This window comes from Trichechus manatus, unplaced genomic scaffold, assembly GCF_000243295.1.
Source record: "Trichechus manatus latirostris isolate Lorelei unplaced genomic scaffold, TriManLat1.0 scaffold00011, whole genome shotgun sequence".
Lineage (NCBI taxonomy): Eukaryota > Metazoa > Chordata > Mammalia > Sirenia > Trichechidae > Trichechus > Trichechus manatus.
Window position 1 is genome coordinate 5143191 of NW_004443947.1, and position 14542 is coordinate 5157732.

The following is a 14542-nucleotide window of genomic DNA, read 5'->3' on the forward strand; positions in this document are numbered from 1 at the left end:
AGGACAGGCCTCCCTGAAACGTTGTGTGAGAGCAACATGGGAGTGCCTGGTGAGGTTCCAGGGCAGTGGGAGGCCCAGCCAGTGCTGGATGCTGCCACCTTGTCAGAGCTTCTAGAAGCTTCTACAACCAGATTGGGAAGTTTGGACAAACGTCCCCTGTCAACACAACTGAGTGGGCAAAAAACACTTCCATTTTTTCAGATTCCTTTAGAAATGATTTGATTTTGTTGCAGCCCAGTTCTTAAAAGTCTTCTTGGCAGTCACTTGAGGTTTCTGGTTACAAGTCTTATTCTGATGGTGGTTACTATGGTTATTAGCACTTTGGGAAACAACGAACAAACACATTTTTTTTTTTTTTAATTTGGTGCCCGTGCTTAGAGCTTGGCCGCACATTGCATGCCTGTCCCGTGCCTTCCCTCCTCCTGTGGCCTCTCCCTCCTTCTCTCCCTTTCTACCCCTGCTGGCTCATAAACATGGACCTCATGCAGGTGCCGATCTAGAAAAACAAGGAAGAGGCAAAATCTGCCCACTTCTCCAAGTTCGCTCATACAAAGCGTCTCACACCAGCATGCACTCTCAGACTCTAAGCCACACAGGGTCTGCCACAGCCCCAGTGAGGACACCCCTGCAGGTTTTCGCTAACCTTGCACAATGCACCAGAAGTCAATACATTTGACTCTGGGTTGTGTGCGTCCTGGGCTTACCAGTGCTGAAATCAGGCCTTCTCTTCAGCTCGGCCATTTCTAACTTCCCGTATGTCTATCCTGCAGACCATCAGAGAACCAAAGAGCTGAGTCTGTGCCCCCACGTGTTCCGGACCCTCCAAAGCCCACAGGGAAACTACAATTCCTCATCTAAGAAGCCCAGAGAGACTGGGCTCTACTTCCCTTCAACATCGTCCAGATTTAGCCAGTTTAATGTGTATTTTTTGTTGTTGTTGTCGTTCATGAACTTTGTTTCTTTCTTTTTCTGCTTTTAAATTTTCCTAACAAAGAATAAGCAGTGGCTTTGAAAATATCTTACATGGGAACAATCAACACGAAACATGCCTTTGTACATGAGCCTGACTCTGGGACGAATCAACGATACCAAGGGATGAAAAGAAATATTGATTCAGACAACTCCAGCGCACGATAGTTTCTGTGAGTTCCTCCCCCCGCCCCACCCTGCCCTCCCCCACCCCCATATCCCAGGAGTACAATGTTGTCTTGTAACTGGAGCTTGGCTTAGCCAACAGGGCCCCTCTCCACCCCCACATTCTGGCTGGGGTGGGCCTCTAGTGGCCCTGGGTCTTGGGCGGTTTGGGCTCATGGATGACAGCGGCCGCCGACAGCCATGGCCCGATGGCCCGGGCAGTGCTCTGCTTGGCCATGCTGTAGTGGCTGATGACCGTGTAGAAGCGGCTTCTGGAGCTGGGGTCCTGGGATGAGTAGTAAGCATCCAGGGAGGCTGGGATACAGCGCTTGTGCTGGGGAAGAAGGAGACAGAGTCAGGAGTAGTTCAGTGAAGGCTTCCAACCCACCCTGCAAAACAGCCAGCCCATCTGGGAGCCACAGCCACGTCAGGCTCTCAGTCTGAGACACACAGCAGGCCTTCACCATCATCATCACCATCACCATCACCATCATCATCAAACCTGCCACTTACTTGAAGCTGGAAGAGATGAACCTGGTTTTGATACTGATTCAAAGCCAAGCTCCTCTCCTCACTGACTGTATGACTCTAGGGATGTTGTGGGTACCCCAATCAGATCCTCTTTAGCAGGCTAATTCACCCAACCCCCAGTTGCTCCTCTGGGACATTGCCTGCAGCCAAGGGGAACCACCTCCTCTAGATATGGCTTGGAGATTACTTCCCCTCTCTCCCAGGGGAGCCAATAGCCAATGACTGAGTGATACAGAGGAATAAAAGCTGGACCCCTTTGCCTCAAGGTGAGATAACTCTGGGCTGTCCATCCTTCTGTGGAGCTCTCAGTGGGAACGGGCTCAGGCTGGCCTTCATAGGAGCCCACGTCGCTGCGAGGCTTCTTCCCTGGCCTATCCTGCTTCCCTTTCTCCCAGATTCCTCCTGAGAGTCCTCTATCAATGAATCACTTGCATGAGAATCTCCATCTCAGGCTCTGCTTCTAGAGAATCCAACTTAAGACAATGACCTTGGACAAGTCACATCTCTTCTCTGAGCCTCAGTCTCCTTTTTGGTTTAATGCATAAAATGATTGCATCTGAGGTGATGAGTAAATGAGTTATTGCAAGTAAAGCAGTTTCTGACATTTATGGAAGGCTGCCCAGGTGTGGCAGAGATGGCCAGCAGGCCACCAGAGTTTTTGCTGTCCTCCCATAGTACAGAGCAGCTGAAGGAGAGCAGCTGCTGAGACAGGGACTACACTTCCCAGCCCCTCCTGGCAGGGACCATGTGACTCTCTGAAGCCAATGGAATGTGAGTGAAAGCGACGTGCTCCACCTAGCTCTGAAGTGCTAAGAAGTGAGAGCACCTTCTTCACTTTGTCTTTGCCCATCTGCTGGCTAAATGGAGTTCCCCCAGGCCCTAGAGCAGTGGTTCTCAATAGGAGGGCACTGCCCCCCAGAAGACAGCTGGCAATGTCTGGAGACATTTTTGGTTGTTACAGCTTAGGGATAGCCGTAGGGGCTGCTATCTAGTAGGTAGAGGTTAGGGATGCTGCTAACCATTCTACAATGCACAAGGCAGCCTCCCACAACAAAGAATGACCTGATCCAAAATGTCAATAATGCTGAGGCTGGGAAAACTTTCCCTATAGGAAAGCAGAGCCACAAAATGGAGGAGCCAGGGGTCCTGAAGGACCCAAGTGCTGGTCAGGAGCATCCCACGTGAGTGGGAAATAAATAGATAAATACACTTCTCTTGTGCTAAGCCACTGAGATCAAGGGTTTATCTGATTCCAAAAAAAAAAAACCCAAACCAGTTGCAGTTGAGTCGATTCCAACTCATGGCAATGCCATGTGTGTCAGAGTAGAACTGTGCTCCATAGAGTTTTCAATGGCTGTGATCTTTCAGAAGTAGATTGCCAGGTGCCTCTGGGTAGATTCGAACTGCCGACCTTTCAGTTAGTAGCCAAGTGCTTAACTGTTTGCGCCACCCAGGGACTCCTACAGCTGGTAGTTTTACTTTAATTAACATATTGTATGCTTAACACGATCTTAAACATTTCACACATATTTTACACATATCGTTACAACAGCCTTCCGAGGCAGGTAATACAGTGAAACCTGGGAGAGCCGGGACTCCACAGGACTGCCTTGTTTTTCCAGGTCTCACAAGTTATCTGCCTTTGACAGGGTCTCACAAGTTTTCTGCTTTTGACAGGGTGTAGTCTTACCACTTTTCTATCACTCATTTTATTGGAAAGTATTTGAGTTTTCCTTGTTTGACAGGTTTCCGCTTACATGGGTTTCAACTTTCACGGGTTTTATGGTACTATTTTCTCCATTTTACAGATGATGAAATAGAGGTACCAAGAGACAAAATAATTCACCTGAAATTACATGGTTAGTAAACTCAAGTGCCAGGATTTGAATTTAGACAATCTGACTACAGAATTTGAGTCTTTTTAAATGAAAACTTTTAAGCAACACAAAAACAGAGAACGAAATAATAACCTCCCATGGAACCTCATCACCTAAATTCAGCAATTTGTTGTGATTTGGGCATACTTACTTCACCCATCCCTCCCTGCTTTTTTAAAGGAATCCATTATGTTATTCAACCTTACATATTTAATCTAAAAAAAAAAAAAAAAGAGCATTTCCTGCCCCAGACCTGGAATCAGCCTTTTCTACAAGGAGCCTCAGTTCCTTTTAGTAGTAAATGGTATTTAGAGGGCACGATGCTAGGTGTGCTCCATGCTATTGGGTTGTTATTGTTTCTAGACCTTTCAGTGGACAAAGTTAGAAAACATGTACTTTTTAAAATACAAAATCATGATTTCATACTGATATTTCTCATTCTAATTTAACATTACAGGCTGTTTAGTGTATTTTCTTTATTTTATACTTAATTATATCTCTTTTTTCTGATACTAAAAGCCTTGATGCCTAACAATATTAATATAATTGTATATTTCTGTTTTATAGATACATATATATATATAACCCATTGCCATCAAGTCGATTCCTACTCATAGCAACCCTATAGGACAGAGTAGAACTGCCCCGTACAGTTTCCAAGGCTGTAATCTTTATGGAAGCAGACTGCCACATCTTTCCCCTGTAGAGCAGCTGGTGGGTCCCTGGCTGCTGCAAACAGCTCACGCACTCAGCGGCTAACCAAAAGGTTGGAGGTTTGAGTTCACACAGAGGCACCTTGGAAGAAAGGCCTGGTGATCTACTTCTGAAAAATCAGCCATTGAAAACCCTGTGGAACACAGTTCTACTCTGATACACATGGGGTCACTGTGAGTCAGAGTCAATTGGATGGCAACTGATGGTGGTGGATATATAAAATAGTTACAAGATAACACCTCTATTACTACTAACAGTTAGACTACTAAATAAACTTTAAGATTTCTCTGCACTTCTGTCTCCTTAGAATATATTCCACTAAGGATGCACAGTCAATGCACTGTATTCTCAGGTCACTTGAAATATTTATTTTCTTTGTAAATTTATGTTACCAACTTATACAGAGTAAGTTCTTCATTTAGCTTGTTTTTGGTTTTCAGGGATTGTGTTTCCTTATTGAATTATTTATTAAAATATGTAAAACATTTACATGTAAGGAAGAAGAGAGGAGTGCAAGCCAGCTGAGAGGTGGCTCTCGGGTGCAAAGAAATGAAGGCTTGTGAAGCTTCCCCATCAACCATCACCCATGGCCCCCATCCAGCCCGTAACACAACTGCCTGAAAAATAACCTTCACGTCTTGTCAGTGATCCAGTGGGGAGATTTCCACTATTATTCCCTAAAGGCATTGTAAGAATAAAAGAGATTCATTGATGACCACTGAATTATCAGTGCACTCAAAGGCTGGGATACAAGACTAGCACATTTTGAAATTTGAGAAGCAAGAAGATATAATGAATAAAGAGTTCTGTGGATGGAGATACTGTCCAAGTCCAAAAAGTAGACTTCATAAGAGATGGAGGGAGACCAAAGGGAAAAATAAATCCAATTTGCCTATCTAGCACTTATTCTCTATTAATTGAAAAGCAATTTATAAAGACTTTTTTGTTCCAAAGACAAATATATGACAAGATACATTCTGAGAAGCCTTGCTTCCATCCCCGTCCCCTCTATCCTGTCCCCTCCATTCCCCAAGTAACTGTTTTTAGTTGTTTTTGTTTTTTTTTTAATTTATCCCTCCAGAGTTTCTTTCTGAAAATATAAGCAAATATTCCCCCTCTGCCTTTCTTACTCAAAGGTAGCACCTTTCTTTCTTCATTTAACCATTTTATCCTAGAGAGCATTCTATGCCTCTGTATAGAGACCTTCCTCACTTATTTTTACAGTTGTATAGTGTTCCATTGTGTGGATATATCAGTTTATTCAACTTGTCTCTTATTTATAGTTGCTTCCAATATTTCAGAACCTAAGCTTTTAACCACTAAAAATGTAGCTGTAGGAAGTCATGTAGCATAACTGACAAAGATGCGTTTTCAAATAAAAATATTCCCCGTCTAATTTCCATCACTAAGCCATGATGTCTTAGAAAAGTCACTAAAGTCTCTTAATCACTATTTTCTCATATGTAAATGTGGACAACAAACTCTATGTTTGAGTAGGACTGTTTTGAGTTGACGAGCGCGTCAACTGTTTGCACCAGCCAGGGACCTACCAGCCGCTCTACAGGGGAAAGATGTGGCAGTCTGGTTCCGTAAAGATTACAGTCTTGGAAACTGTATGGGGCAGTTCTACTCTGTCCTATAGGGTCGCTATGAGTCAGAACTGACTTGACAGCAACGGGTTTTATATACACATATATAAAACAAAAATATGCAAACATATTAATATTGTTAGGCATCAAGGCTTTTAGTGTCAGAAAAAAGAGATATAAGTATAAAATCAAGTAGGGCTCAAATGAGTAATGTTTCTGAAAATGTCTAGCAAAAGGGTCTGAAACATAGCAGGTAGTCAAAAAACAGTAATTTATAAATATTATTATTATCTGTTTCAGCTCTAAAATAGATTCTATCTTTATTGCAACTAACATTTGTTGAGAGCCTTCAGCAGGCCCTTTGCTAACTGATTTTACTTAAATTCCCTCCTTAAGACCTCACAAACATTCTGAGGGAAGGCATTATCAGGCCCCATTTTACAGATAAGAAAATTGGGGCCTCCCAAGGTCAAGGTCACACCGCCGGTTCAGTTCTTTAAGTGAAGGAAAGCAATAGAGCAGGGGCGGGTGTCAAGGAGGAAGAGTAGGGCCCTGACACTGGAGGCCCAGTTCAAGTCTGGGGACAGGAGCCTTAGAAGCACCTGTTCCTTGTCTTCACTTCTGTGCAGGGCCTTACCTGTGGAGGTAAGGAACCAGCCATCACACGAGGAAGACTCGAGCCAAATCAGAGCTCTCTGAAGATGGAACAGTCTACCTCACCAAGTAGTGAGCTCTCCCTCCCCGATGGTGTGCAATCTGAACCTGGCCACATCCTGACTCAGACTCCAGAGAGTGTCATTAGGAAGGAGGAACTCCACTGCCTACTTGGAACCGAGTCTTTCATAAAAGCTTGACAGTGCCTAACTAGACACATAAAACCAAAAAACCAATCAGCTGATGTCAAGTCAATTCCAACTCATGCAACCCCAATGTGCTGCAGAGTAGAAATGTGACTTTTCCGAAGCAGATCACCAGGCACATTGAGGTGGGTTTGAATAGCCCACCTTTGGTTAGTAGCCCAGTACTTAAACATCTGAACCACCCAGGGACTCCAACCAGACACATGCTACATTTTTAACAGTCTGTAGGAAGGTTGCCCCACCCATGGATGCCAATGAAGAGAAGACATTGATAATCCCTCCAATTGAAGCTGACAGTGACCTGGGCCACTCACCTGGCACAAGCCCCTTACCTTATAGACAAATCCGTCTGGGCAGCTGTGGTCATAGGTGAAGGCTTTGTAAACCACCAGGAACACAATGCAGGCGAGGAAGGCTAGGGCCAGGCTGACAAGGATGGTGACCTTGGGGAAAACAGAATTGAGAGTCATCAGCCACAGCTTGCCCACCTTCAATCCATGGGTGCAGCCTTGGGGACATAGAGCAGAGGCAAAAGATGTGTTAGACAGAGTAGGGGGCTGGGGTCCAAAGAACTGGCTCTGTCTTGGTTATGTCATTAATTGGCAGTGGAACCTTGAGCAAGTTACCCACACTCTTCAGGCCTCAGTTTCTCCCTTCTGTAGGATACTCTCTAGAGCTGCTTCTTGACCCAACATGTGATTTTTCCCCTCATTTTGCTGTTCCTAGTAACTGGAGGTTAGTGTGTGTGGCGGGTGGTGGTGGTGGTGATCATTAAGCCATTACTTAGGGTGTTTACTGCCTTCCATCCCCACCAACCCCACCCACACTACTTAATTCCAGTCTCAGATTATTTCCAACTGCTTATTTCACCTCCACTTTGACATCTAATAGATGCCTGAAACACAACATTCCCCAACTGAACTCCTGCTTTCCTGCCACCCAAAACCTCCTGCAGCATCTTCCCCATCTCAGGAAAGGTCAATTCCATCTCCGCAGTCACTTAGGCCAAAATTCTTGCTGTCATCCTTGACTCTCTCTTCTTCTCCCATTCTACATTCAGTCTACCAGTAGAACCTATCATTGCGTCCTTCAAAACATACACACAATCTGACCATTTCTTAGCAACCATGGTCCAAGCCATCATTGGCTCTCACCTGCAGTATTGCAGCCACCTTCTAACTAGTGACCCCTTGGTCCCCTACAGTGTATTCTCCAAAAACAGCCAGAGAGAGTCTTTTAAAATCTAAGTTAGTAACATCCCTTCTCTGCTCAAAAGCATCCAGTAGTCCCCATTGCACTCAGAGTAAAAGCCAAGCTCCCAGCAATAATCTACAAGCAAGCTTTAAAAAAATAATACAACATCAAACAAACTGGCAGACACCACGAGTATTTACTCTATTAGAAAAGAGTAAATTGTTCATTTTCAGAGCCACCTCCAGGTTTGACTGGCCCCACCCCGTAGCCTATGTACAAAGTGGTAGGGTAACCCTCATAATATTGGGCACCAAGTGTTGTAAGAAGAATTTTTTCAGTGTTATTTTTAAGAACTGACCCTCTGAGTCAGTTAACAGAATTCCTCTCATGGAGAGAAGGTTTCTTTTGATTCAGAAAAAAGAAGAATCAATCTTGGGGTTATTCATCTCATCTCCTTCCCACCCCAGAGCATAATCTATAGAAGAGGAGCAGACGGGCATCTACATTGCTCCAAAAACACAGATTGCTTGTTGGCAGCTTTAAATACTGCCGTAGGAGGGTTTTGAAAAAGAAAAGAGGAAGATGGACATGGGTGGGTGTCTGACCAAATCCTATGGAGAGATGCTTCCTATGAGAAATTCCCTTTGTGTATGTGAAGTTTTAGGATAGTGACATGTAAAATTCAATTTTAAACTATTGTCCACTTAACAGCCTTTCCACTAACCCAAACCCTCAGTGCAAGCCTGTTGCACACTCCTCCCCCCACCCCCCGCCCTGGAATGGGGCAGTGACGGTGTGGGGTGAGATGGTGCAAAGATCCGACAGGATCACCCAGGTGAAACTTGGAGCCAAAACGGAGAAGTCAGTGGAGGCTGGAACCTGGGCAAGAGATGCCTCCAAGAGCACCAGCCTCTTCAGAGCCCTGAAGAGAGTCTGAATAGTACAGGAAAGCGGCTGCCCAAGACCACTACCCAGCAGTGCTGGTGGGCCCAGGAACACCCGGCCAACAGATGTTTGGAGTGCAGATGCAACGAAATCAAAAATGCCCAGATTTCACAATAGCTAAAATGACCATCAGCGGATAAATAGGTAAACAAAATGTGGTACATACATACAATAGAATATTATTCAGTCATAAAAAGGAATGAAGTTTGGATATACGCTAGAACATGGATGAACCATGAAAACACTCTAAGAAGCCCGACACAAAAGTCCATGTGCTATAGGATTCCGTTTACAGGAAATATCCAGAATAGGTAAATCCACAGAGACAGAACATAGATTGGTAGTTGCCAAGGGCTGGGGGAGGAAGAAATGGGGAGTGACTGCTTAATGGTTATACCATTTCCTTTGAGGATGACCAAAATGTTTTGAAACTAGATAGACGTGGTGGTTGCACAACACAGTGAAGGTACTAAATGCCACTGAATTGTTCACTTTAACAATGATTCATTTAATGTTATGTAAATTTCACCTCGATTGAAAAACAAAACGCCCAGAGCCCAGGCAGCAGCCTGGCACCTACAGATCTGCCCAGGGGGAGCCTTTTTCCCCGGTGGTGACTCGGTGGTGACTCTTCCTGTCAAAAGGGGCTTAACAGTCCTGCTAGCATCCACTTACCTGGCAGAGAACGCAGCCTGGGCACAGCCAACAGAGCTGCCTACGAGACCGGAACACAGACATGGCCACAGGCACATGGTGGACAAAGATGCAGCTGCAGACCATGCTTGTGCAGGGAATGCCGGAGAGCTGTGGCACACCAGCCGCCCCTGCCCAGTGCAGTGCCTGGAAGAGCCCCCAGAATGCCTCCCATCCTAACAACACACTTCATCCCAGCCTCTGACCAAGCAGAGGCCAGACCTCTTAGCGACATCAGAAGCAGAGGAGACCTCCAGCGTAGGCATGAGCAGACAGGGCTGCACACTTCCCCTGGTCAGCGGTGGGTTGGGGAGGAGGCACTGGGAGCTGGAGCTGGGCCAGCGTGCCTGTCAGTGGGACAGGTTCCCCTTACAGGGTGGGCACTTGCATGCCTAACAGCCCCGAGTTTACAACCCCCACCTAGGAGGGGCAAGCTCTGAGTCACCACAGGGTCTCCAGAGTCTGGCAGGATAGCACAGAGTGGGTCTTCAACAAATGTTTCTGGAAAGTGGGGTGGGAGTGGGAGAAAAGGAGGGAGGAATCTTTCCTGTACAGTGGTTTCAACTCCAGGTGCACTTTAGAACCAGTTTTTTAATGCTGATGCCTAGGTTGCCCCAGCCCTGCAGATACTAATTTAATTGGTCTGGGGTGGGTGGGTCCAGGACATGGGTGTTTTTATAAACTCCTGGGTAAATACAATGTGCAGCCAGGCTGAGAATCACTGATGCACGGTCATGCTGACATGGGTCTCTTGCCTGGCTGCTCATTGTTAGAATTGCCTGGGAAGCTTTAAAGACAATCCCGATGCCGGGACCCTATCCCAACCAGTTCCATCAGAGCCTCTGGGGGCGGGCTCGGCTGTCCAGGCATCAGGACTTTTTAGAGCTCCAAGGTGGCTCCAGAGTGCAGCCAGGGCCAGGCAGAGTGCTGCCTGCAGAAACCAGACCAGGGGCCCCTACAACTGTAGGAGCCAAGGGTCTGATGCTGAGTGGACCCCAGACATGCAGCCACCTTGGACCCTGCCTGAGCAAGGCCAGCTCCTGTCAGGGCGCCATAAGCCTGTTATCCTCCATCACCCGGAAGTAGAGTAAACTGAGGCCGTTTTAGCTGAAGAAGCATATCCTTCCCTGTGCTGCATCTTGCTGACTTCTGCACCTCGGGGGCAGTCCTTCCCCGAGAGCCTCAGGCGTCAGAGAGCACACAGGCGGACCGGGCACTGGCCCCTCAAGGCCTCAAGTCCACAGGCAACACACGGCATGGCACCATGAGCAAGGTCATTAGCACAGGCGGCTGCTAGAAGCTAGTGGTAGGGCTGGGGTGGGGAGGTGAGGGAAGGGGGCGGTGACACCAGAAGCGACTCCTTGGAAGAATAATAAGGGGGAGGAGGAGAGGGGAGAAGGTTATGAGCAAAGAAAATCGCATCTGCCATGGAACAGAAGCTGGAAAGCATAGGGCTCATTCCAGAAACATCACATGGTTTGTCATGACTGGTCCAGAGGGTACAACTGAGGGAGAGGCCTGGGGGCTGGTAGGTGGGCAGAGGCCAGGTAATAAAGGAGCAGGCTAAAGAACTTGGACTTTATTTCAAGGGTGATGGGGAGCCAGTGAAGGCTTTAAGCCGGGAAGCCACACGATCAGAATGACGCTTTGGAGAGACATCTCTCAGGACAGCATTGAGGGAGGTGCGTAGGGGACAAGGCTGGAGGCAGGGAGGCTGGTGGGAGGCTGATGCATTGGGGTGACCTGAGGCAGTGAGTGAAAGGAGCCAGTGGTCTGAGAAGGTTTAGGGGGTCAGCAGAATCCCTGGGTTGTACAAACGGTTAACTCAATAGGCTGCTAACCTAAAGGTTGGAGATTCCAGTCCACCCAGAAGCCCCTTGAAAGAAAGCCTTGGCTATCTATTTCCAAAAAATCGGTCAATGAAAACCCTCTGAAGCACAGTTCAACTCTGACACTTATGGGGTTGCTATGAGTTGGTGTCACCTTAACGACAAGTGGTTTGTTGTTGTTGTTGTTTTAGGAGGTAAGCAGAATGAAGTGAGAGAAAGCAGAATGAAGTGGGAGGAACAGTGACATTTGAGCTTTTCTGCATTCAGATGATGGAGTCAGTGTTGGTTGTCATGTGCGGAGGGGAGAGGGAGCTTTCTGACTTGCTCCAGGGCCAAAATTTCCTGAATGCCTGAGATGGCCGCCCAGAGCTCCAGCCTGCTTTCTCACGGGAGGGGAGGGGCTCAATCCCTGCAGCAAAGCTCCTGACTGGGAGAGAAGGCTCTGAGCTCTGGGAAGAGAAACCCCCACTTCCTCACAGAGCCCGCAAACATAAAAGCCTGCCTCCACATCAATATTTATTGACTCGGTTTATATAACCTCACTCCTCTGAGACTTTCTAAAGCCCTTGGTTTCACCTCTTGAATATAAAACAACATGGGACTAGAAATAAACAACTTGTTAGTGCTCCGTTATTGGATTTGAGTGTTTCATTAGCGATTTGATCCTCGCCACATTAAAATGCCCTCCCTGTTCCCCACCTGCCTGCCTGTTCACCCACTCACTCACTCATTTCCACATTCATTCATTCAGCACATGTTTATCAAAGGGCCTACTGTGAGCCTGACATGGTGACACAGTCATTGCCTCAAGGAGCTTCCAGTAGAGGGAGACTCAGACATTGAACAAGCAAATAACCAAATAAATAATTACAAAATAAGGACTGAAGAAGATCTTTGAACTGAGCATCAGGGAAGAGGGGGTGGAGGAGAAGGAGCCAGGCCCAAGAAAACCCCAGGCCAGAGGTGAACAGCAGGCTCCCCAAAAACCCTAAAATGAGAGGAGGGCCTGGAAGGAGCCTTCTGGCTGTGAGGGAGAGGGGAAAAGGGAGAGAGCATTGAGGTGAAGCCGGTGAGGGAGGCAGTTGCTCAGCTCAGCAGAGCTTGTTGCTGTTAGCTGCTATAGAGTCTGCCCCCAACTCATGGTGACCTCATGCACAACTGAAGGAAAAGCTGCCTGGTCTGTGCCATCCTCATGATCAGTTGTGAACTGGACCAATGTAATCCACAGGTTTTCTTTTTTTTTTTTTTAATTTTTTTTTTTTATTGTACTTCAGGTGAAGGTTTACAGAACAGAATGGTTTCTCATTAAACAGTACACATATTGCTCTATGACAATGGTTAACAACCCCACGACATGTCAACATTGTCCCCTCTCAACCTTGGGTTCCCTATCACCAGCTTTCCTGTCCCCTCCTGCCTTCCAGTCCTTGTCCCTGGACTTCTGTGGCTCATTAGTCCCGTTTTGTTCTATGGGGCTGCCCAATCCCCAGCTGAACGGTGAACCTCGGGGAGTGACTTCCCCACTGAGCCAAAACGGTATCTGGGGGCCATACTCTCAGAGTTTCCTCAGTCTCTGTCGGGCCAGAAAACTTGGTCTTTTTTGTGTGTTAGGATTTTCTTCTATGTCCTCCTCCAGCTCTGTCCAGGACCCTCTGTTGTGATCCTGGTCACAGCAGTCTGTGGTGGTAGTCGGGCACCATCTAGCTGTACTGGACTCAGTCTGGTGGAGGCCTTGGTAGCCATGGTCCATTAGTCCTTTGGACTAATCTTTTCCTTGTATCCTGTTCTCTTCATTCTCCCTTGTTCCTAAAGAGGTGAGACCAGTGGAGTATCTTAGATGGCTGCTCACAGGCTTTTAAGACCCCAGACGCTACTCACCAAGGTAGAATGTAGAACATTGTCTTTATAAACTGTGTTATGCCAGTTGAGCCAGATGTTCCCCGAGACCATGGTCCCCACAGCCCTCCACCCAGCAATTCAGTCCCTCAGGGAGTTTGGATGTGTCTATGGAGCTTCCATGACCTTTCCTTGTACAAGTCGTACTGGCTTCCCCAGTATTTTGTACTATCTTACCTTCACCAAAGTTACCACTTACCTATTGTCTATTTAGTATTCCCCCTATACCCGAACCATCCCTTGTAACCAACAAAGATTGTTACTTTTTGTGTGTAAACTTTTTCATGAGTTTGTGCAGTAGAGGTCTCATACAATATTTGTCCTTTTGTGATTGACTTATTTCACTCAGCATAATGTCCTCCAGTTTCATCCACGTTATGAGATGCTTCACAGATTCATCATTGTTCTTTATCCTTGCATAATACTCCATTGTGTGTATGTACCACAGTGTGTTTATCCATTCATCCCTTGATGGGCATCTAGGTTGTTTCCATCTTTTTGCTATTGTGAACAAAGCTGCAATGAACATGGGTGTGCATATGTCTGTTCATGTGACGGCTCTTATTACTCTAGGATGTATTTCTAGGAGTGTGATTGCTGGATTGTATGGTATTTCTATTTTTAGCTTTCTAAGGAAGTGCCATATCATTTTCTAACATGGTTGTATTATTATGCCTTCCCACCAGCCGTGCATAAGAGTTCCGATGTCCCCCCAGCCTCCAAACATTTGTTATTTCCAGTGTTTTTGATTCATGGCAGTAATGCCGGGGTAAGATGGTATCACATTGTGGTTTTAATTTGCATTTCTCTAACGGCTAGTGATCATGAGCATTTCCTCATGTATCTGTTGACAGTTGAATGTCTTCTTTGGTGAAGTGTCTGTTCATTTCCTTTGCCCATTTTTTAATTGGATTATTTGTCTTCTTGTTGTAGAGGTGTTGGATTTTCTTGTAGATTACAGAGATTAGACCTTTGTCGGACTTGTAATGTCCAAATATTTTTTCCCACTCTGTAGGTTCGCTTTTTACTCTTTTGATGAAGTCTTTTGAAGAGCATAGGTGTTTGATTTTTAGAAGATCCCAGTTATCTAGCTTATGTTCTGGAGTTTGTGTGTTTTTGGTTATGGTTTGTATCCTGTTAATGCCGTGTATTAGGGCCTCTAGCGTTGATCCTATTTTTTCTTCTATGAACTTTATAGTTTTTGGCTTTATATTTAGGTCTTTGATCAATTTTGAATTAGTTTTTGTATACGGTGTGAGGTATGGGTCCTGTTTCATTTT

The 14542-nt window shown here is 46.0% G+C and overlaps 1 protein-coding gene across 1 annotated transcript in view; it reads right to left on the reverse strand.

Moving 5' to 3' along the window:
• Window positions 1–1098: 1098 nt before the first annotated feature.
• Window positions 1099–14542, reverse strand: part of NSG2 (neuronal vesicle trafficking associated 2) — a 79751-nt gene continuing 66307 nt past the window's right edge. The window contains exons 4-5 of the mRNA XM_004371181.1: window positions 7038–7148; window positions 1099–1468 (exon numbers count right to left, since the gene is read on the reverse strand). Coding sequence (XP_004371238.1) covers window positions 1277–1468; window positions 7038–7148 — 303 coding nt within the window. The 3' untranslated portion in view covers window positions 1099–1276. The remainder of the gene's footprint in view (window positions 1469–7037; window positions 7149–14542) is intronic.